Genomic DNA, 24,310 nt, shown 5'->3' with positions numbered 1-24,310 from the left:
AAATTACATATAGTATTATTTTTATAGATCAAAAGTTCTGAAAGCCAAAAAGTATATGAAATTACATTTTCTTCTCTTCATATTTGTTTGGCTTAAGAGTTTTATTTTTTGAAAGGATAAGAAATTATTTGTAGGTTTTTATTTAATAAATATACTAATTAATCTTTCAGATTTAAGGTCGTTAAATTATTTATTCATTCAATTTAAAAAGTATAATTTTAGAGATTAATGCTCTATAAAATTTTATATTCAGTCATTACTATTTAATATAATTATATTATTTCGTCTCTCATGTTTACTACTAAATTACTATTTAGTCTGTTAATTAATATTGAAATTTTTTTGGATGGACGATTAAATAATTTAACAAAACTAAACTTAAAAACTAATTTGTTTATTTACCAAAAGAGACCAAGTTATAAAAGAAATTGAGACTTAATAGTAATTTTACCTGTATTTCAAATGGAGCAATACAAAAAATTTAAAATTTCAGTTGGAAAATATCGAAGTGTTATAGCAAATATATAATTTTTTTGAGATGATTATATAAATATATAAATGTTTTAAAAATACAGAATATCAAAATAAAAAAAAAAAGAAAGACTGAAGAATGAAATGGTCAACAACGAAGAAACAGAACCCACTTGCCATATTATAGTTTGTTAAAAAGAAAATCGAACATATAATAAAATATATACAAAATTACGAGAATGTCCCACTTTCCAACCAAATGCACCTTATAATTAATTAAATAGAGCCCCAACAAACAAATATAGACGAAGAAATAAAATAAAACAAATATAAAAAAATGAAAAGGCAATGACTATGACAAACGGGCAGAAGATTGAAAAAAAAAAAAAGAAAAAAAAAGGGAAAAAACACAGCTTTAGCTCAAGAGAAGAAGAATAAGCTAAATCTTTTTGTGATCTTATCATATGAGAATTGAAATACTAAAACCTCAAAGAACTAAACTTTCTCTTTGATAATTTGGTTTCATCAGTTATATTCGCTACAGGTAATGCTTTTTTCATTTTTTCTTGTTCTTGTGATTTGATCCATCTAGGGTTTCTCATTTTCTGAGCTTAATTTCTTAGTTGCCTACAAAATCAAGTATTTGGGGCTGAATTCAGTAACTTTTGTTTGTTTTTCTTTCATTTCTTTTAAGGTTCATGCTTGCCTGTTTTGAAGTTTAAACTATAAAGCCACCATTTGCATTTTCTTTTTTTTGCAGAACTGAATATTTGAAGGTCGTAGGATTCTTCTTTTGTGTTTTAGATTTATACAAGTCTTTTTTTTTTCCTCTTTAATTTATATAGTTTGTTGAAGTGATTGAATAAGTTTAAGGTTTTAGTATTTGATAATTGGTTGTTGTTCTGTGGGTTATTGTTTACATTTCTGATGTTGGAAGAAGTTTGAATCTCTTTCTTGATCTTAGTTCTTAAACGTTTCTTAGGATAGTTATCTGGGATTTGACTTAATTGACTTCATATCTCTTTGGTTTTGCTTCTTGGTGCCATTGACCTAATGGCTGCTAGTTTGCAAATTGGTTGGGGAGGTGAAAGTTGAATAATTATTGACTGAATTAGTTAGTGATTATGGAGGGTGGTTTGCTTATTGTTTCGTATATGAGTATTATAAATATATATGTCCAAATTTGTGGAATTGTGGAAAAAGTTGCTGTCCGCTTCAGTCAGGACTCAGATTATGCTATTGGAAGCAGGAATTACTAGGTGTGGAATTCACTTTGCTTTTAGGGAGGACTTTTAGCTATTGTGGCTCTCCAAACACTTATTCAATGAAGAAGGATTTTAAATTACAATGTGATATAGGGGGAGATTATTTTCACTGTTATGTAATTTGTGTTACTAAAAACTTGTGATTTTTGGTATAGTCTACTTCTACTGGGTTTATTTCCCTTGTGATTGGCATGGGCTAGGTCCATTATCCTGATAACCTTTAGCTTATGCAAATATTCTTACATTGAATGTTTATCTTGTTGAGCAAAATATTAAATACCATCTTTCGAGTCCTTCGGCTTGACTAAAACCAACTCATTTTATGTTACCTATGAAGCATATGATGGCTAGTGGCTCGAAAAGCTATTCTATTAATTCGAGTTTGTGTTTTGAAATCTCAGAAGATATCCTATATGCCGTCTTTTATTTATATTTAGTTTTTGAAAGGGAAGGGTGGGGGTAGCGGGTTTGAAGAAGGAACAAACACAAGTAGTTGAAGGGGACTTCGTTTGTAACAAAAGTCAAGTTTAGGGGTTACTGGTGATAAAAAATAAAAACCAGGAAATTTCCTTTTCCCTGATATACACTGGAAATTGAATTGTTTCTACAGATTTGTGAGGTCCATAAGAGATGTGATTTAAATACACATGAGTTCGCCGTCCTTTTGAGCCTCTTTATCTGCTAAGTATTTATGAGCAGATTGAAATGGCATGGTCAATGAGATCAGTTGGATGTCGATGACTATGCCTAAGATGATTTTAACTAATGAAAATGATGGAGAAACATAACTATCAATTTCGAACTAAGTCTTTTCCTTTTTCTGATGACACAAATCATTAGCAGAAATGGAAAAAGAAAACAAGATGGTTACTTGTTATATTCCTGGCAACCATTGCACAGTTATAGTCCTGTCTAGAGCTATTATCGCTTAGAGCTCAAACCTATGAGTCAGGAAATGTTTGTTTTTATTGGCAGACTCAGATGACGGACACTGCCTTTTATCTTCTTTCTTAAATACTATTTAAAGGACATTAGGAAAGACTTGGCATAATAATTGTACTGAGAATTATCTAAGAAGGTTTACTTACTAATGTTTCATATTGGAAAAATTATATCAATGCATAGAATTTAATTTTCTGTCCAACTTGATGTTGTATTTTTCTGATAGAGATAATATGGAAATTTATTTTTGTACAGGAGTTTCTGGCTGAAAGCAACAATTCCAAGAATTTCTTAAGTTTATCATGGTTCTCGAAATGTTTTTTCTTTGTTTTCCACAGTATTGACGATTATTAATGTGAGAGATTACTTTGGCATTTCAAGTAAGAAGTTTGTTGTGAAAAAGGTACCGTTCCTGCTCTTCCTAATTCTGTGATCTCTTCCTTTTTTTTTCCTGTGAACAAATAAAGTTGCTTTGTCTGTAAGTGATTTTTCTCCCTAATAAGTTTTGATAGTAGTGGTGAGAGAGAGCAGGATTGTCTAAAATTCAATAGAGATAGAGTTTGACTAGTGAAAAAAGGATTATGTATTTATAGAATTTTGTGCTGTATTTTAGTGTGGTTATGGTATTTAATTGAAATTAAGGTTCTGTAGTCTTTGTTAACATTGAATCCCTGTTGATATGAAAACTGTCTGTTATGTAATCTTAGCTTGTCGCTGTTATTCTATGGTCTTTTGCTTTTCCTTCTTTTGTGTGATGGTTATTTCTGTGTTGTGCTTTGCGACACTTGTATGCTGTGCTAGTTGGAAATAGAAAATTACACAGCTTTTTCTTTTTGGGCTTGTGAATTATTGTTTATCACTATTGACAATTTGATGCAAACACTAGTGGAATAATAACAACACGAACCACTGATGTCTTAAATAGTATCTAACTTGGCTGGGCATGTTACTACATCTTAGTGTTGGCTTTTATGCACTGATATTTTCAATCCACTGGCTCCTTGCAAGTTACCATCATCTAAATATCTGCCCTTCACCTTACCTTCTTCCAGCCAAACATGCGGAACACTTATTTATTTATTTTTCCATAATGCACTGCATGTCTAAAAGAGACAGTACCATCAACACAACCAGTACTGTTGAAAGTGTAAAGTTTGTGGATGTGTTTTCTTTTAATAAAAACTATACTTGGTAAATGGGAGAGAGGAGTATAGGCATCATAAATTTTGACGGAACTTTTCTTTTCAGTTATATCGTGAAATAAGAAACATCTATATCTTTTAGTAATCTAGACTATTTCCTTTAAAAGATGGTTGGCAAGAAACACCTGATACTTTTTATGGTGTTGATGCCTCATTTATCTATTCATATGATTGAATATAAACTTTTAGTGTTGAGAATAATAAAGAGAGACAGGATTGTCGTGGTTATCGAATCAGGTTACCTGTGCAATGAAAGTACACAATGATAGTGGGCAATGGGATAGCGTGCTAACTTTATATTACCTTGAACTATATGATGCCTGTAAAGTAAATATTTAGATATCTGCTTCCACGCACTTATATAACCATGAATCTGTGCCTTAACGCTTCCTTCAGTGTTATAGGTCTAAAGAAGCTTCATGGTGTTTGCTAATTTATTACTATTTCTTTCTTTTTGTTGGTGCACTTCGTGATTTTTCCCATGATGCAGGTGTGATGGAAATATCATTGTTGAAAGCACTCCTTAATGGCATCTCCTCTTTTTTACATTTATTGTCCACTGAAAACTTAAGCTCAGACCTGGTTCAGAAGTATTACCAGAAGGCAGAAGAGATATTAAAGCTGTTGAAGCCTATACTTGATGCCATTGTTGATTCTGAAATGGCTTCTGATGAAGTGCTTAATAAGGCATTTGATGAATTGGGAAAATCTATTGATGAATTGAGGGAGCTCTTTGTAAACTGGCAACCATTATCGAGTAAAGTTTATTTTGTAAGTGCCTAGCCATATTTTTATGATTTTATGTAGGCCTAATAAACAAAAAACCCAAAACTTTTTGGAAAATTGTACTTGTACCCGAACCTCCTAACTAATATTATTTTACCCTAGAATTAGTTGAAATTATATGCATTTGGACAAAATATACTGAAAAATAGACTATTATACATCTCTTTTTTTTTTTTTTTTCGGCTACTCATCTCCAAACTCAACTCTATCATAAAGCTCCATTAGTCTCTTCTTAATCGCAAAAAATTATGGATACAAGTTTAACCAAATGTGTATAATTGCAACTAATTTTCGGTATTAGGGTAAAATAGTCTTTGAGGTTTGATTACAGTTGTGTTTTTTTTGGTGATTAGGCCTTTTAAATAGCATATTTAAGCTGCTTTATATTTTGGGGGAAATACCTAACCTGAGCTTGCTTATGACAATGCATGTTTGACCAATATATTTTACCTTAATGAGAATTGTTAATATAATTTCTTTATTTATAATCAGCATGTTTTGATTTGTACTTTGCATGAGCTGAGATTGCTGTTTGTGGCACAGCCTGTCTTACACTCCCCTGAAACTCCCTCTGCAGAAGTGTTACTAAATAATTTGTATGCAATTCATTATGTTCTGATCCACAAGTTTTTTCAGGTCTTCTGCTTTCAATTAGTCTCTAAGTCTCTATAGAAAACATAAATATGCTGGTATTTGAGAGTAGGTTTTGGTTGTAATTTATCTGTGACGTGGCAGCTTTATTAGATGCCTGAGACTAATGTATTAATGGTGGTCAGTCTATCTATAACAAGAGGGGTGGCTTAAAGTTTGAGGTTGTGCTATAGTGATCACCATTTTACGGTGAAACTAATGATGTGAAATGCGGAGATTGGTGTTGGTATGGGGTTTGGTTAAGCAGTAAGTGTGTACAAGAGAGATATGGAGTGGGAGAGGGGTCGGATAAAATTCTGCTGAGATGGTGGGCAACCTGTTTCACCCTTGTAAGGATAACAATTATGGTGTTGGGAGTTGCAATGTAACAGAGAATAATCATGAGATGAATTCTTGAAAATCTGTGTTCCTTGTTTTAGGCTAAAAGGAAAATTGCTTTGTTTGCATTCAACTGAAGCTTGGACATCATCATCGTTATGATTTTTATAAAATAGCTGTCGTCTCCAAATAATCAAGGCATTTAATATACAGTGACTATCATCTTTTGGAGTTGTTCAAGTAAAATGCAACTTTTTTCAGTTGTCATTTTATTAGTGTTGTCTTTATGCTTGTCATTCTCATCAAATATAGTGTAGGTTTTTGAGATACCTGAGTTGTTGTGGTATTGCGGCTTTGAAGATTAAATTGCGATTGTAAGTTAGCCTCTGTTATTGACATATATCATTCATACTTCTAGTGGGATCTCTTTCTTTATTTGTTGATAAACTTATCCTATGTTCAAACCCTTAAAGGAGGCTAAAGTATCCTTTTTAAATCATTTTTTAATCATCGTATCAGTGTAAATTGGTGACTTGACTGAATCAGTTATCAGTGCAAAGTTTCAATTTATCTTGCTGTTAACATCGCTTAACTTATACTTTTGTTCCATTTTAATGTTCCTTTCCTACTAATTTCAAAAAATTATTACCTTAGAATTGATTATCTAGGAGGCATTTTGCTTGCATGTATTGTTCCTTGATGAATAAAAATATAACACTCTCTTCTTAGGTTGATTCATAATGAATGCAGCAACTCGCTGAAAAAGTGAAAAAAACAAAAGGAGCAAGAGAATAATGCTGAACATATGCAACCTTTCTTATGGATGAGGGTTTTTGACCATCAAATTTTTTCTTTTTGTCTAGATTCTGCAAGCAGAATCATTAATATCAAAGGTTCGGACTTTTGGCCTGGATATTTTTCAGCTGCTGAAGTCTTCTCCTCGACATCTTCCTGATGAATTAAGTTCATCATCTCTTGAGGTAATCATCCCTGAAAACTTGTTTGAAGCTTCTGTTGTTAAGTTACAGATCATTGAAACATTGAAGAATCATGCATTTGGAATATGAGAGAATTAATTTATAAATTTATTCAGGTTCTTATAAATTTATGTTTAATAAGTATTGACATTCTTGATTGCAGTACTGCTTACAGAAAATTAAGCAAATGGGATATGAGCAAACATCCTCTGTTGTCAGAGAAGCTATTAGGGACCAAGCGGAGAGCGTTGGACCCAGCTCAGAGATCCTAGTGAAAATTGCAGAGAGCCTAAGCTTGAGGTCCAATCAGGAGATTCTGATTGAAGCAGTGGCCCTTGAGAAGTTGAAGGAGAATGCTGAACAAGCTGAAAATCCCAGGGAAGCTGAGTTATTTGATCAAATGATTTCTCTTGTGACTCACATGCATGATCGACTTGTCCTGATGAAACAGTCCCAGACCAGTAGCCCAGTCCCAATACCCGCTGATTTTTGCTGTCCTCTCTCTCTTGAGTTGATGACTGATCCGGTGATTGTGGCATCAGGGCAAACCTATGAGCGTGCATTCATTAAGAACTGGATAGAACTTGGGCTCACTGTTTGCCCCAAGACAAGGCAGACTCTGACTCACACCAATCTGATACCTAATTACACCGTGAAGGCACTCATTGCAAATTGGTGCGAGTCAAATAATGTGAAGCTGCCTGATCCTGCGAAATCTGTGAGCTTCAATCAGCCTTCACCACTTCTTGTACACGCTGAGTCTGGCACACCCAGGGATTTACATGTTGTTTTTCCTCATTCCAGGGGAAACCAACCGATGTCTCCTGAGTCAACTCGTTCAACTGGTTCTCCTGGCAGGAATTGGATATCTTCTGGTGCAATTCATCGAGAGGGAGCTTCTCCACTTCATCCCCGTTCTACTTCTGAGGGTTCATTGTCGGGTATAATAGGAAATGAACGGGGTTTGGACTTGATGAGAATATCATTAACCAATTCTGAGGAAAGGTCTGCTAACTTGGAAGGAAAGAGCTTGGATTCAGTTGTCCACCACTCTCTATCTCCATCTAGAAAGGAAGTTTCAAATTCTTTTAGAGCTGATGAACCAATAGCTCAGAGCCACAGTAGAAGTGCCTCAGCCTCCAGCACACTTCCTAATGCAAACTTTTCTCAAGGAGCACAGGGAGATAATAATGAGTCTTCAGAGGTGTCAAACCATCTTGCTTCCTATAGCAGTGATAATTCTGGGGAGGTAAAAGCAGAACCACAGGCTTCTACTGCCTCAAACACCTCTCACAGAGAACATGAATTCCCACCACGGTCACGAAGTCAAACTATCTGGCGCCGGCCATCAGATAGGCTTGTTCCAAGAATAGTTTCTTCCCCTGCTATTGAAACAAGAGTTGATCTTTCAGGTGTAGAAACCCAAGTTCGGAAGCTGATTGAGGACTTGAATAGTGATTCAGTTGATATTCAAAGAGAGGCAACATCTGAACTCAGGTTACTTGCGAAGCACAACATGGATAATAGGATTGTTATCGCACAATGTGGGGCAATTAGTTTGTTAGTTAACTTACTTCGATCAACTGACTCAAGGATTCAGGAAAATGCTGTCACAGCACTTCTTAACTTGTCAATTAACGATAACAATAAAACCGCTATTGCTAATGCAGATGCTATTGAACCTCTGATTCACGTTTTAGTAACTGGAAGTCCAGAGGCTAAGGAGAACTCAGCTGCCACTCTCTTTAGCCTTTCAGTGATTGAGGATAACAAGGTCAGAATAGGACGATCTGGAGCTATTGGTCCTTTGGTTGATTTATTGGGGAATGGAACTCCAAGGGGAAAGAAGGATGCAGCTACAGCATTGTTTAATTTGTCAATATTTCATGAAAACAAGGCTCGGATTGTACAAGCTGGTGCTGTTAAGCACCTTGTAGAGTTGATGGACCCAGCAGCTGGAATGGTTGATAAGGCAGTAGCTGTTTTGGCTAATCTTGCAACAATTCCTGAGGGAAGGGTTGCAATAGGTCAGGAAGGTGGAATCCCTGTTCTGGTTGAGGTTGTTGAGTTAGGTTCTGCAAGAGGGAAAGAAAATGCAGCTGCTGCTCTTTTGCAGCTTTGCACAAACAGCAGTAGGTTCTGCAACAATGTTCTCCAAGAAGGCGCTGTGCCACCATTAGTGGCATTATCACAGTCTGGCACCCCAAGGGCTAAAGAAAAGGTATACTGTGAGATATGTTTTTCCATAATCAAGGTGTTGTTTTTCTTTATCTTCTCAGAAGGTTATATTACGAGCTTTTGTTTGCTTGCAGGCTCAGGCACTTCTTCAGTACTTCAGAAACCAACGACATGGTAATGCTAGGGGCTGATTTGTTTAAAGATCATCCTGTCAATGCATCTGAGGTTTTGATTCGGTTCTATACATAGTGTGTACATTTGATATTGCAAATAACGCAATTTTTTTTTTTCTGCTTGGATTTTACATGATTTGTAGAGGAAATTGATTTACAGGGGACGCGATTGAGTCCTTGTGAAAAATGTTTTACATGTTAATGTGAGTTAAGTCTTTTTAGAGAGATGGAGAAAGGCTGAGTATTCGGGCGTTGTTGTGTCTCATTTCTTTCTATGCATGACTTTTGTTGTCTCAGGATGTTTTAGGATATTCATTTATTATTTTTCTTAATGCTGCCAGTAAATTGAGGAATCTTTTCTAATTATGCTGGTCTTGCAAGCCAAACACATTTGGAATTCGGAATTGCAATTGTTGAAGTTGAAACTAAGCAAAGTGCAAACTAGTTCCATATCTTACATTTCTCTTTCTTCCTTTTTTTTTTTTTTTTTTTTTTTTTTTTCAACTTGTATTTCAAAAAGTTTTTCTGACTTATAGCTTTGCATTGATATTAATTATCAAAGCGGATATTTGAAATAAAAAATTCATACATTCACTAGTTCCATACCTTCACTAGTTTAGGTCGAGGGCGTTGGTGGTGGTTGTTGATATAATATAAATATATGTTTTATTTATTTTTTTTTTAAGAAGAAATCAAAGTAAAAATTTCATTAAGAGGAAACTGTATACATATATATATGATACAGATTTAGATGTTTCTATGTTTTTATATTTTTGTATAGAAAGTCTAATAATAATCTATTTATACAAAGAATAAAAAAATACAATTTTGATTTGAAGTATTGATTGAGTTGATAGAACATAATATTTGTGTAAAAGGTGATCGCTTGCTTCACTTGGGCGCTATTTATAGCCATTATTCGACTCTATAAGTCCAATTTGATTTCTTTCGAAAATCTGCACTTATTTTTGCATAAACGCTAGGCAAAATCATCATTATAATGACAAGAATAACTTATAATTAGATCTGACAACAAAACCAAAATCTTGTTCTTCTAGAACCAAGATCTTCCCTCTTGGCAAGAGATTATGAATGGCTCCACGTAGCCAATTTTGATTGGTTCCCAGTATATAGGGTGACAATAAATCTCAATAACTGAATAATAATATACAGATTTGAGAATTATTTGCAAAAATATAAATAAAAAAAGAAAAGAAAAAGAGGTGACCATCAGTGAAAGCTCATCGGCAGTCGCCCATGGAAGGGAAGAAGAAAAATAGAGAGCGCATAGGTTTTTTTTTTTTTTTTTTGGAGAACAAATAATTACATCAACTTGATTAGATTGACGAAATTATTTTATTTAACTATATTAAATGAGAGATAACATATTAAAGTTCACATATTAAACGTTATAATTATTATGACTAGAGATTTTTCAAAGAATTTATAGAAAGAAAATTAAATTTTCAAAATCCTTTTGGACGTTCAAATCATGTAGAAAGACGATAAAAGAAAATTTAATCCATCCTAATGAATAGTAACGTTCTTACTAAAAAATGATTGAGTATTTAAATTAACATGAAATATAAAATTATAAAATAGAATGTAGTCACATAATTATTTTAAATGATTAATTATAGTATATATATAATTAATTAAGAAAGGCAAATTCCCAAGGTCCTGTCAGTCACCGACGCGTGACTCTAAACAGACCCCACTTAGAGACCTCCTTTGGTAGTTGACACATGGGATGATAATTTAACCTACCAGATTTTGGCGGGTTTAGGTAATATAGAAACGGATTTGAGGTGGGTTTGGATTGTGATTTTAATACATGCATTGGGTTTGGAGTGGATATGAGTTCAGGTGGGCGAGTAGTGGATCATTTAAATTAATTTAACTCCAAGCTACTTAATATTCTTGTATAATCTTTTTTTTTTTTAAATCTTGTATAAAATATACGTACAATATATATATACCGATAACTATAATAATTTATAATTTAAATATTTATTAATGAATAAAATATTATTGGAAGTAATATAATCTTATGAATAAGTAAACTTTTAATAAAATTATGTCAATTAAATTATAATATTTTAATAAATTGAATTTAGTTTTTTTTTTTCATAAAATATATTAAACAAAATCATATATTTAGTATTCATGTCGTGTTTTAATAATTTAATTGAATATTTTATTGTTTGGTAATTATGAAATTTATTAAACATAAAAAAAGTTTTTAATTGAATAGAATGTTAATAATGTTATAATTAAAATTTTTTAAAGCTACTTATCAACATCAATATTAAACTTTTAATGATAATTATAATTCTATCTTAATTTGAAATATAACTCGTGTGAAATGTGAAATCTAGATAGACTTTTAGTAAATTATAATATAACTCATATAAAATATCACTAATAAATTTATAGACATAATTACAATTAGATATTAGTAAATATCTTTTTATTTTTTTATTAGTATCATTATATATACTAGTATACTTAAACTTAGAAGTCTACTGTATATATGTCACGACCCATTTTATTTCATCGAAATTTCTGAACGTTCTGTTTTTGGGCTTGGGCTCAATTCAAATTTGGGCTCAAGTTAGAAATGCTCGGTCTTCACGACCCATACTATAAAAAAAATTCGAATTTTTGATTTAATAAAAAATTCTAAAGTTTTGAAAATAAAAATTCGGGATATTACAATCTCCCCCCCTTAAGACAATTCGTCCTCGAATTGAATCTAGTGGGAAAGAATAAGAATGGATGCATGGAAATTTTAAAGTTATATGAAATTGCTTCCAATACCAAGGAGACAGCTCGCGAGCAAAAATATAAATCGAGGAAACGAAGTGAATGAGGTATTCTGCTTGTATTTCTACCACCAATCATATTTAAACCAAAATTTCGTTCAAGCTATACAATACCACCTAGCTGATACTTATAGGAAGCTTTGTTACTTTAGCCTCTAAACTATCATCGGACAGTTGCTAGAAAATCTTTCTTTAAATAAAAATCTTACAATTAACCGAGCTTTACAACAAAATGCTTAATACTTATATTTTTCCCAAATTAAATTTTATTACACATTTCTTTATGAAAACCAAATACATAATTTGCAAAAAGTAAAACAATTTGAAATTTAATTTGATTTATTTATTTAACATATATTATGACGAAATCTTTGCTTAATCAAAGTCGAAAAACTGTTACTTTAATCCAAGATTTTAAGAAAAATTTTCTTGAAATTTTCATTGTCTACAGGGTTATTCGAGCTCACTCTCAGTTCTTTTATACAAGTTCTATTCTTGTTAAAATACTTTTATCGTACACTAGCGCAATTATTTACTAACCACTTTTTAATTCTATATTAAAACACTCAAATTTTACCCTTCACACTAATTTCTCCAAAGAAAGTTTTTAACATGTAATCACATAATTGATTTACCTTTGTCTTTTATTTTGCTTTAATTACTCCATTTAAATTTTGTATATCGAGATTTGACCAATCAAATACCTTTTATTGTATTTAGACACAACTTATTGTTTTCACGTCTAACTCTTTTTAATTATGCCAATAAGTCTCTATTCTCCTTAATGTTATACTTAAATAATTTACAAATTTTCTCTTTTTACATCCTTGAGTTTAGCCTTGAATAATTGAGAGTTTAATTTATTTGTCTTAGATCCTCTTTTTTTTTTTTTTTTACCCTTCATGTAATGTAAATTACAATTTTCACTTTTTATTCCCTAACAGTAACAGTTCTAGAATTTAATTTCTATCTTCATTGAAATGTTCATTCTAATTCATATTCTATACCATTTATTATTATTTTATCAATATTAACTTTTGCAAGCCTAATTTAGTCCTCGGGATAGACAATATGATAAAAATTAATCAAACATGCGATCATTATAAGTAATTTAAATTCTAAAATCAAATAAATTTTTGACATGCCGACAAAATAATAAAATCAAACAATTAATTGCAACTTCACAATAAAAACAATTTCCAACAAGCAAAGAATAAAACATTTTTCTCAAATCATAGTTCAAATAAACTCACTTTCTTATTGTCTTTAAAACTCCAAATTTTTTTCTAAACCATTTTAAATAATTTTCGAAGCAGTGTCTCTTGTTGGATCAAGGTGTACTGGGTGATCAGGCCATTACACCAATTTCCAACTGATCCTCTACTTCAAAATTTTATAGAGGGGATTTAGCAAACTCAAAATATTTCGTTTATAAATGTCAGTTACCCAGACCTATTTTAATTTCCTATTATTTATGTACCTTTAGTTCTCATCCTAAGTTTGATACAGATTTCCTTCCATCCTCGTGCACGATGCGTCCATCGGCACTAAAATGGAATTCAATCCAGACTACAGCTCCTTTGTTGGTTACGGCCGATCCCAACAGAGGAGTTCTCTATTTAAATTCCTATGTTCCGCAATTGATTCCTAAGTCCCAACTTACGCTCTGATACCAACTTTGTCACGACCCATTTTATTTCATCGAAATTTCTGAACGTTCTGTTTTTGGGCTTGGGCTCAATTCAAATTTGGGCTCAAGTTAGAAATGCTCGGTCTTCACGACCCATACTATAAAAAAAATTCGGATTTTTGATTTAATAAAAAATTCTAAAGTTTTGAAAATAAAAATTCGGGATATTACAATATAGATTAAGGATTACAGCAACCATAATTAATTACAACCTACTAGGTATAATATCTAATAAAAAAATATTAAACTTAATACTTTGTATAATATTTTGTTATTACACTTACTATAATATTGAAATATAATTATAGCCTTATAATTAATTAATAATTAATAACTAATAATAACAATAATAATAATAACAACTTTAGGAATAATAATAACTTTAATAATAATAATAACAAAAATAACTATTTTACCGTCAAAACGACGTAATTTTGGTGTAGGAGGTTTAATTGAATCCACAACCAACACAACGTCGTTTTAGCCTAGGGTTGGATTTTAATCATACAAACAGAAAGTTCTCTCAAACTCAAGTTAAACGTATTCTCCTCCCTCCTCCCTTCCCTGCGCCGCTCGTTTTCTTCACTTCTACAGCCACTGTCTTACTTGAAGACCTTCCCGTTGCTTTCGTTCTTGGCCATCGCCTCCGCAGCAGATGTGCTCTTCAAGTGTACAAGTGCTCTTCAGCCGCAGGTTCGTTCTTGATTTTTTTTTTATTTCATTCTCATTTTTTATTTTCGTTTTGCATCGTTCCTTTTTTTTTTCTATTTTATTTTTGTAAACACGTATAAAAAGACAGAAAGGAGGAATTGTTGAATTAATTTATGGGTTCAGCTTTTTGTACAAAATGTAAAATCTCTACATGCAAAAAATAAAATGTATTTCTGCAACAATTCCATTTGTTTGATATGATGATAATTTGCTTTTACTCTTAATTCGTTGATGTCTTGAGAATGCTATGATTGTACCAATTTATGAATGGCCATTATACAAGGGAATTTAGATTTGCGGAATTGTAATAGTTGGTGATTAAACGGGTATTTAAACGGATTCGGCTAGTACGCGGGGTATTTCTAAACGGATTTGGGACGGGTTTGGGTATTATTGGTTTGTTTCTTAACGGATTCGGGTGCTTACATTATTAACGGATTCGAATTCGGATAGTTTATTTTTTGCGGGTACCCGCCCCGCTGCCAACCAAGTTGACACTGACGCAACCTTTGAACCGCCTTTAAGAGTCCATTAATCTTGCGTCTGCTTCGCTGCGCACGCCTTAAACTGTATTTTCGTTGCTCGCATACAGTCATTAACCACCACGATTCTGTCAGTCACCAGCTCGACTATTAACACCGGAGGTGGCATTCGCTTTTTCAGCATAACTTAGTCGATCCCAATTTTTTGTCTGCGTAAGTGTTAATTGATCTTTCTTTGTGTGTTACGGTTTTAGGGTTTTGTTTAAAGCTTCCTCTATTAATTCATTTTGGGTTATTTTTGTTGTTTCTTGAATTTTCTATCACATAAAGAGTTCAAATTCTCTCTCTCTCTCTCTCTCTCTCATGCAATTTCAAGATTTTGGCATGAGATGCTTTCAAGATTATTTTTTTCATTTGGAGTCTTGTTTCTAGGAATTCTGTTGATTTTCCATATATTTTGATGAAACTGAGCAAGATATGCTGTAGGTTTCTATTGTTCATTTATGCTTTAGCTTGCTTGTCTAGGGAACTTTCTTTTTTCGTTTTTGTGTGCATTTATATTTCTAAGGATTAGCTGGCTCTGAAGTCAAGTGTAGCTGCCCTTTCCTCATCTATGGACGGAGATGGGTAGATTGAGCTTGTGCTATCAAGCCGACAATTAACTGCTCTTTAGTTATTTTGTTTATCATGGCATCCATTTTTTGTCATTGAAGAAAGGAAAATGTTAACCGTGCAACTTTATGAGTCAAATGATTTTATGTTCTTTCAGTGAACAAATCATGAGAAGAGAACATTTTGAAGTTTGAATTTTATGTTCCTTGCTATAAAGATGACTACATTTAATTCAGTTTATTGGATACTCCCTTTGTCACAAAATATATGTTGTTTAAGGTTATTGCAGAAAGATTGAGGAAGCAATTAGTTCTCCTATATTATAACAAATTCAAGGGTAATTTGCCCAAATTATCCTTTATCTCAAAACCAATAGTTACTTTTGAAAGTATTTATTGTAACTAATCTAAACAAGGCTAACATCGGAAAAACATCATTTATTATTTTTTTAAAAATACTCAAAACGACTTATATTTTGGGACAACATAATCACTCAAAAATGACTTATATTTTGGAGTAAAGGGAGTAATTGAAATAAAGGTGAACTCATCTAGACTAATGCTTAGTTTCAAAATAGTTTGAATCAGCTATGTGAATGGTTTTTTCCCCATTTTTCTTGGACTGCATCCTACAAGTTATACTATGTCTCCAATTTCAGGGGCAAAACTAGGTTATAGGGTGGGGTGGCTGTGGTCCCACTAAGATTTTTTCTAATTATAGTTTTATATTTTAATAACCCCCCCCCCCCCCCCCAAAAAAAAAAAAAAAAAAAAAAAAAAAAAAATCCTCCCCGATAAAACATGTTTTATTTTAGTTTAAGTTACTACATTATCTTGGTTAGCTTTCTTCATATTGTCTGACCTCTGTCTTAAAAATTAAAGATTAGCTTCCCATTGTGCAGAAATTAATGATCCCTCCAAGTTTTGTTTTGGTTTTCAGTTGCATTTTCCTATCTTCCAATTGATTTTCACTTGTATCCTTTCCACCATCCCACACACGGCCACCCCCCCCCAAAAGAAAAAAAAAAAAAAAAAAGATGTGAAGTTCTAGTTATTACCTTGTTTAGTTGCTTTGCCATGGAAATCTCAATAACTAAACTTTTTACTAAGAGATTATTTTGTTGCAGATGAATGTATAATAATCTTGGAGCAAATTAATATGGGGCCTGATTTGGAGAAATCAAAAGCTTTGGCTAGTAAAGACAATGGAGGCGTATCCCAAGTTCAAGAAGATAAGTTTGCGAAATGTATAAGTAATTATGAGGACAATAATTTCCATGAGGAAGCTTTAAATTATGACCAAGCTAAACTAAGCGAGGATATGGATATTAATATAATTGAGTGTACAAAATCTGGTGACAATGGACAAATTGAAGCTCGATGTGAGGATGCAACTGAGAGTATGAGTTCTTTTGGTGACACATTATCTGAGACTGAGAATCTTGCAGTGTTAGGTGATGCTGAAGTTGAATCACAGTGCTGTCTCTGTGATGCAGCAGCATCGGTATTTGATGGAGGAGCATTTCAAATGAGGTACTTACTGTTTGATTCAATTGGTTCATTACATTTTAATGCTCATGTGTAGGTAACTTTCTGATGAAAGATAAAGATATGTGATATCATGGCCCTCTATTTTGGTGTATAGTATTGTGAGTCATTGTCAACTAACTTTTCTTGGTGAAATGACTTGTTTGTTGTGTAGCTGGAGGAAGTATAGTCATCCATAATTAAAAGAAAGTTTTACTACCTTCTTTTGTAGAAATATTAACGATGATCTTTTTGATGATGAATTTGGGATGTATTTGAGCATATTTAAGTTGGGGTTTCTCTTCAAATTTTTCTCTATTCTCCACAGTAATATTAGCGCATCATTGTTTTTACTTTGTTTTGGATTATAAGCTGCATCATTGGTAAGTGAGATCAAGGGTGGAGAGGGAGCATCTCGGTTTTGCCTATAGTAACTTATCTTTAAATGTTAACTCAGTTTATCCTTAATACATGATGCTCAGTTCAGTTGTGAGTATAATATGGGCAAATTATCTTAAGAATCATTAAATCCAATAACTAAATTAATGTGATTACATGGATTGCCTCCACCTCTTGTTAAAGAAGCACAAGAATTGAAAAGATTAACTAGCCATTGTAAGTGTTCTGGAACATTTGTCTTTGACTAAGGTTTTTAGTTTGAAACCTGCATGGCGGAGGATTTTAACCATCACTGACATTCAGAAAAGGGAACAAAACCATGGAACAATGAGACTAAACGAAAACGCTGTCAAATCCACTCGTTGCCTTTTACTAAAACACTTTGGGTTACGCAATTATGGAGGTTGGCTTGCTGCTAAAGTCCCAACTTGTGATTGGTCACAGGTCTCTTGATAGTTGACTTCCTTCCCTTGTGGGCTATTTTGAATTAACCATAAAATTTGCTCGTGACAACGAGCTTATTGGAGAGAACTTCTGATCTCCTAAAACCAAACTTTTAAGTTTAATCTTTGCGCCTTTTGTTCACGCCCATGTTCTTTAAATATCATGGCAGTGGACAGAACCAACTATAAACTAGTAAACTAGAAAACTGAAAATAACAACCTATAAGGAAGCTAGAAATAACTGCCAATTATGTAGAAAAACTACACTACAGCCACAAACTGATTTAGCTACTTAATCCAAGCTTTCAGCTGCTGCTGCTAAGTTTTCATTACCATGGGTATAATGCCTATAAACATATCCAAACAAGATAATTTTAATACTCCTTGAACCAGTGTCCTCAGTTTGCTGTGTTGATTCCAGGTTCTTAACACTTCCTCTGTTCTCCGTCATGAGAATTTCTTTGGTAGTTGCTCCAAGTTTGTTGGCATGGAAGGTTATACACTACTATTTTCGCAAGAATTCAGTAGTTTCAATCCCTCTTTTTTGAAGGGATTTAATAGGAGAGCCTTTAGGCGCGGATCTTTCTCTATGCTTAAAGACATCTTGATTAGTACCTTTTACTTCAGTGTGCAGTACTATAGATAGGCAAACTGCTCTTGACTTCTTAATCATGTAACTTAATATTGACTTTATTTTTGTTATTGGGGTATGCTTCCTCTTGGACCCATCAATGCTATTTACCACAATCTTTTGTGTTTCAAACATGTGTGCTGCACCTAGACTAAGTTATTGGTTAATCTTTGAGTAGCGCTGTTACACCATCAGGGATGATTTTTGTACAATGATCTAGGTCTTAGATTCCTTGTGGAGTGATGGAAAATTGCCCTGCGCATAAAGGCAGCATTGACCTTTCCTTGGAAAGTCTTAATGGGATTGCACATGTAGCTCTATTACAGATAAGCTGAAAGATCTATGTCCACCTTGTTGTCGGGCAATCCTTTAGGGGGATTGCCGCTAAAAATTCTCTCATGTCTTAACACCACTTCTGTTTCTAATTTTCAATATACTGAAGGAGAATTGATTATGATAATAAAATATCCAATGATTCCATCTCAGAAAAAGTGTAAATACCAATTTGATCCTTTAAGTGGACTGATGTGGTTCTCTCTTTCTGGTAGAGAAAGCATTAATTGTGCTCCTCTCTATTGACTTCCTCCTTATTTTACATGTTTGAATTTCCATGGTTATACAAAGGAAAATTAGCTTTTGGAGTCAATTTCTAATTTTATCATTTCATTGAATATTCATGCTTTGTTCAACTATGGAATATTCAGTCCCTTGTTTAATTTATTTTCTCCAATTGTTCAGGAGGAAAAAGTTGACAGACCATTGGAGGAGATTTATACGTCCTCTTATGTGGCGATGCAAGTGGATAGAATTGCAAATTAAAGAATTTCAGTCCCAGGCGCTTAAGTATGACAGAGAACTTGCAGAACATGAACAGAGAAAGCAGTTTGATTATGGTACGTTTTTAATAGAAGGAATTGATGCAAAGTCAACACCATTTTCAAGTTGTACTAAAAGGAACAAAGTCATGAAAAGAAAGAAAAGAAAAAGAATTGAGGAGGCAACTGACATATCATCATATATGCTACAACATAACCTCTTTTCCTATTATGGTAAGCATTCCGATTTGCCTATTACCTGTAGCATTTGCATCCCGATGACAAGCATTTTCCTAGGAGAGTAATGTCTTTTCATATTCCCTTTTCTTATTCTTTTCCCCTTTTCTTTCTTGACCAGAAACTAGGAAGTCTTCTGCCAATGGTGCTTCTATGAATGACAATTGCAGCAATAATCCAGGTAAGGAGTTAAAATTTGTTTTGACTTCGTTTTTTAACTGAAATTTTTAAATGATAAAACTGAGTAATCTAGAAATGCCTTATATACTGTGTTTAGCATCTGTTCATGGATTTGATGCTTCCATATGCTAGTCTTTGATACATTTCCTTTTGAGCCTCAACTTGATTGAAGTAGTTAGTCTAATAAAGGACTAGAGACAATCACACGTTAGCAAATGTGTGCATGTATTCTAACATGTTTCTATATGATGACAACAACATATAGCTCTGTGTGATAGAGAGCGCACTTCTGATTACTTGATTGTGAGACGACGTGCATCAAAATTTACCTTGTTTTCTTGATGTTGATTGTAGAATTTATTGTTTTGTCTTCCCTTTTAAACAACTTCTTCCAGTTTCTCTTTCAAGTTTCTACATATTTGTACTTCTGATGTTTTTTGTTTCCTGCAATGGTAAAGTATACCTCATTATTATTCAAATCGAGACTAAGTAGAAGATTATAAGCAAAATTGATATTATGCTGTCAGAATTTAGAGTTGGGTTTATTGGCATAAAGATCTTAAATATTATTCCAAAAAAGATGGTGCCATGAAAAATAGAATTGATATAATGATTGGTCAAGTGCTTACATTCATCTTGAACTTTCTTATTTCAATCTTGTGGGACCTCAAGTTTGATAAAGATCTATTATACACTTGAACTTATGAATTTTGGACTTTGCACACCTTCCTGCACAAATAATAACATCTTTTAGAGTTTTTGGCTTTTATGTGCAAAACATGATTTGATGTATGATGAGCACTACTTCTGAACAATAATTTTTTCATTTTTCAACGATCTAATAAGTATTTAACTAATCTAATTTTCTAAGTTGACGTGTTCAATAAAATGATGTTGCGAACTAAAGTGTTTAACAAATGTAATTTCATAAGTTGAAGTATTCGATGGTTCCAAGAAAAAATTGAGAGTTCTATAAGGTTAAAACAATAAAGTGCAGAGGTAAATTTATGTATTCAGCCTATAATGAATGGATGTTATCTAGATCAGAAACTGCATGCTGCACACACATCGGGAAACTTTTTTTTTTTTTTTTAAATTATATATTCTCTATTGACTATTATTGCTAAAATTCAGTTTATCATGTGCCTAACTTTTCTTATCTGGGTCTTTTTCAGATAAGGCAATCAATGTTAATGATGAGTTTGGCTTTCAAGATGGATGGGCATCTCTTGAGACCAAAGGAATTGATAATATCTGTGAAAATATTCTTTTGAAAATTGAAGCATTACAATTGCTAGTTCGCAAGTTGAAGGTCCGGATTGAGAAGGTGGTGAGTGAAAATCCTGGGAAGTTTGCTTCTGTTAATAGGCTGATCATGCCTGTATCTTGTGATGCATTGACCAGTTCTGATCAAAATCCTGCTTCCCCTCTTGAAAATGATGATAGAATGCCTGTTAGATCTCTATACACCATCTCACAGTTTCTCCCTGAAAGTGCTGTTTCAAGTCACGGAGAGGTCACCACTCATCCTGATATGATTGAAAGCACAGATCAGCCTGTGGTTGGGGTTTCATGTGAAGATGTAAGTTTCATCTCTCTCTCTCTATCCCCAACCCCCCCCCCCCCCCCCTTTCAAAAAAAAAAAAAAAAAAAAAACCAATCCATTCTGCCGTCCTTTCGTGCTAGATAAACAGTGTTGTTAAGTGTATACTGGGCAATGCTTCTTTCATTCCCTGGCATATTTTTGGTGTATACAGCACTTACAACGGGAGGTGCTGAAGGCTTAAAATACTCGCCTTTACTTGTCTATTTCTGTTAAGGATTAGTTGTAAATAGAGTTCTATTAGGAGTTAGATTCCTAATTAGTTTATGATTTGTATTCCTAAATAGCTAGCGTAGGAATTCCTTATATATAGACCTATGTAATCGATTGATGAGATACAAGAAATACAATTACAATATATTCTCTCAACATGGTATTAGAGCCTTCCATTAAAAAAAAAAAAAAAAAAATTCCCGAAACTTCCCTTATGAGAAGCCACTACCACCTTAGGAAGCCTTTCTAGAGTTAGTATTTTGTCTCACCACCGACCTCAGGATATTCTCCAGCCGCTGATCAGCGCCTCCCCAGAATCCAGTTGTCGGATTCCAAGTGAATGGCCCCCACGCGTCTCCTCTTTCTTCTTGCTCTGGTTCATGCGTTGGCGCATGTCCAATGGTCTTTTTCACTCCGGTTCCTCTCTCCGGCGTTGACTTGAAGATAGACGTGCAACCCAGTGAGTTGCATCTTTATTCTTGGGCTTATTCAATAGGTTTGTTTGCTGCGATTCTGTTACAGCTGTGTCGGGCAGTCTTCTGCTACTGTTGTTGCTTTAATTTGCTGAGGAAACATATTTTTCCTTTGCTATGACAATTGGTTTAGGTAATTTTCGGTGATTTTCTAGTGATTCCTTTTTGCATTAGGGTTTAGTACTGCACCTTTGCTGCAGTTACGGGTATTCTGCTTTTGAACTCTCTCCTTTGTCGAGAGCAGTGCAACCCCAGTGAGTTAGCATTGTGTTCTTGGCCTTCAGTGGTGTGCTCTGTTTGCCAGATTTTCCTTTGATGCGTTTCTGAATATCTGTGCTACTGGGTTTCCTCTTTGAGGCATTGATTATGGAAGCTTGAAACAGCCCTATGAGTTGTTTTCTGGTTCAGTGAGATTTGTTTCGACAACCTAAGTGTGTTGTCTTGATTCTGCTACTACTATTTGGTTTGGGGTTCTTTATTGCTATAATGAAGTGGGTACAGTTGCTGAGTATGGTATTGTGCTTTGCTGAAAGTAATAGTTTGTAACAAGTTGAGCATGATTATCATCTATGCTCCAACTTGAGGGGGAGTGTTAAGGATTAGTTGTAAATAGAGTTCTATTAGGAGTTAGATTCCTAATTAGTTTATGATTTGTATTCCTAAATAGCTAGGTAACATAGGAATTCCTTATATATAGACCTATGTAATCGATTGATGAGATACAAGAAATACAATTACAATATATTCTCTCAACAAGTTCATTTGTTATCATTTGTCTCAGTCTGATCATGGTTCTAAATGCTTCTTGATAACATCTCTTAGCCAGCTACATGGATTCTCTTCAAGTCAGTACAATGTACCTTTTCGTTGTCTCACTATTTGTACTGCTTTATACTGGCAGCTTTGGCAAAAATTTTCAACTCCATGTATTGTTGGGCTTGCTTTATGTAATGCAAATAAAGGGTTGATGGAGAGGTCTTGCTTGGGTAAGAATAATTGAATGTGAGAGCTCTAAGACGTCCCAGGTTTGATATATGAGAGAGTAATAATTACTGTCGAGTTGAGCTATAGTTGGTATACTATTAGGAGCAATCTTGTACAATGGGTGCATCAAAAAGCTTAAGCTATGCTTAGCTGATGCTTGTTATTTAGGTGACTGTTTTGGCAACAATTGGCCTCAATTAATATCATGTAGTGATAGTGCCCCATCCCAAATATACATGTTAGCTAATACTAGAAATTGCTATTTGTAATAGAAACTCTGTGCTGATATATGGGAATGAGCCAGTGCTATATATCTCAGTTGTCTAGAAAAACCAGAACATTTATTATTGTGGTATTGAGAACTTGGTGCTGACTTGCTTCCAGTTTGTGTGATCATATATCGTTCTTGTCCTTGTCCTTGTCCTGTCAGCTAGTGAGTTGAAAATTTTCACATTCGTACTGTGCCAACTCCATAAAAATTTTCTATCAAGATATTTTCTTGGTTCATAAGATTTCAGTGGTATGATTGTTGCCGCTACTCATATTGGCAATTATAGCTTTGGTCGTGGGAGTCACAGATTATATTCATTTTCACGGGACAATTTCTGTGTAGAATTTGGAATTGATTAATGTTTTGATGTTTTGTGGACCAGCATGTTTTTCTTCTTTTTAAATTGTATTGCCACCCATCTATTACGAGAGTTATTTATAACTGATGTGTCCTTCATTTCTGCAGACTAAAGAAGGAATTCTAATAAATAATCAGGCAGCAAAGGAAGAGATGCAAGACTTGAATATGTTCAGAAACGAGGTCACAGAGAAGCATCAGGTAGAGACAGAAGAGCAGACATCATGCGTTCCTGAAGCTACTAACATATCCACAGGTACAACTGTGCCTCGTGTAAATTTTGGTGGAAAAACACTTCCAAAATCCAGGAGCAATCTTTCCAATGACAAGAAGAAGACGGGGAGGAGAAAATCTGGCAGAGGTGGCCGGAACCGTAAATCCTGAGCTTAGCTGGATAAGTGATTTAGATGTCTCGAGTACATAAAAGACTGAAACTTCTTCAAAAGTTGTTGGAAGTAACACTTTTGCAAGATGATAATTGTAAATGCTGATGCATTTTCTGATGTGTATCTTCCCGCTGCCCATCTGCTGCTTACATATTTGTACATGCTCCATATTCATTAGGTCTCTTATCTATGCTGTAGAGCATTGGATGCTTTGTTTAGAGATGTGCTATTATTTTAATACAATTATAATTTTGTTTGTGGAAATATTTTTTAGATTAGTGAGAATTTGCAGAATGTGTACACTGGAGAAGCACAGTTGTTAGGTCCCTCCTTGAAGCTAACAGCTCGATCCGAGCCAGGAATTGAATTGGATAGTGAAAACTGCTAGATTCATATGATATCATGGATTTCTTTCTTACATTGACCATATGCGTTTCGTCTCTCTCCTTTCTCCTTTGTGTAGCATAATGACTCGTCTCTTTTACTGTTCAAATCTGCAAAATGGGGAT

General features: G+C 33.7%; 2 protein-coding genes across 5 annotated transcripts; both read left to right on the top strand.

The window, feature by feature from the left end:
- The first annotated feature begins 797 nt into the window (after positions 1-797).
- Positions 798-9,326, top strand: LOC105639798 (U-box domain-containing protein 4). 2 transcript variants are annotated; one of them, XM_037641887.2, is made up of 6 exons: positions 798-1,015; positions 2,934-3,081; positions 4,371-4,651; positions 6,499-6,615; positions 6,788-8,833; positions 8,925-9,326. In XM_037641887.2, exons 3-6 carry the CDS (start codon positions 4,376-4,378, stop codon positions 8,979-8,981), a joined length of 2,496 nt encoding a protein of 831 aa, XP_037497815.1. In that variant the 5' UTR covers positions 798-1,015; positions 2,934-3,081; positions 4,371-4,375; the 3' UTR covers positions 8,982-9,326. The 2 variants fall into 2 exon arrangements, with proteins under 2 accessions (XP_037497815.1, XP_012079340.1); XM_012223950.3 differs by having other exon boundaries at positions 799-1,015; positions 6,776-8,833.
- Positions 9,327-13,984: 4,658 nt separating this feature from the next.
- LOC105639799 (uncharacterized) lies at positions 13,985-24,065 on the top strand. 3 transcript variants are annotated; one of them, XM_089719323.1, is made up of 6 exons: positions 13,985-14,171; positions 16,410-16,815; positions 19,021-19,331; positions 19,456-19,515; positions 20,690-20,844; positions 23,524-24,065. In XM_089719323.1, the coding sequence occupies exons 2-6, from the start codon at positions 16,442-16,444 to the stop codon at positions 23,797-23,799; spliced, it is 1,176 nt and encodes a 391-aa protein (XP_089575449.1). In that variant the 5' UTR covers positions 13,985-14,171; positions 16,410-16,441; the 3' UTR covers positions 23,800-24,065. The 3 variants fall into 3 exon arrangements, with proteins under 3 accessions (XP_089575449.1, XP_012079342.1, XP_089575448.1); XM_012223952.4 differs by having other exon boundaries at positions 13,986-14,171; positions 20,690-21,096; XM_089719322.1 differs by lacking the exon at positions 13,985-14,171 and adding an exon at positions 14,725-14,884 and having other exon boundaries at positions 20,690-21,096.
- The last annotated feature ends 245 nt before the right edge of the window (positions 24,066-24,310 follow it).

The sequence above is a fragment of the Jatropha curcas genome, chromosome 3 (genome assembly GCF_041381405.1).
Source record: "Jatropha curcas cultivar XTBG-Jc1 chromosome 3, XTBG_Jcur_1.0, whole genome shotgun sequence".
NCBI lineage: Eukaryota > Viridiplantae > Streptophyta > Magnoliopsida > Malpighiales > Euphorbiaceae > Jatropha > Jatropha curcas.
The sequence above is the reverse complement of the archived record's forward strand: the minus strand, read 5'-3'. Positions and strand labels throughout refer to the sequence as shown.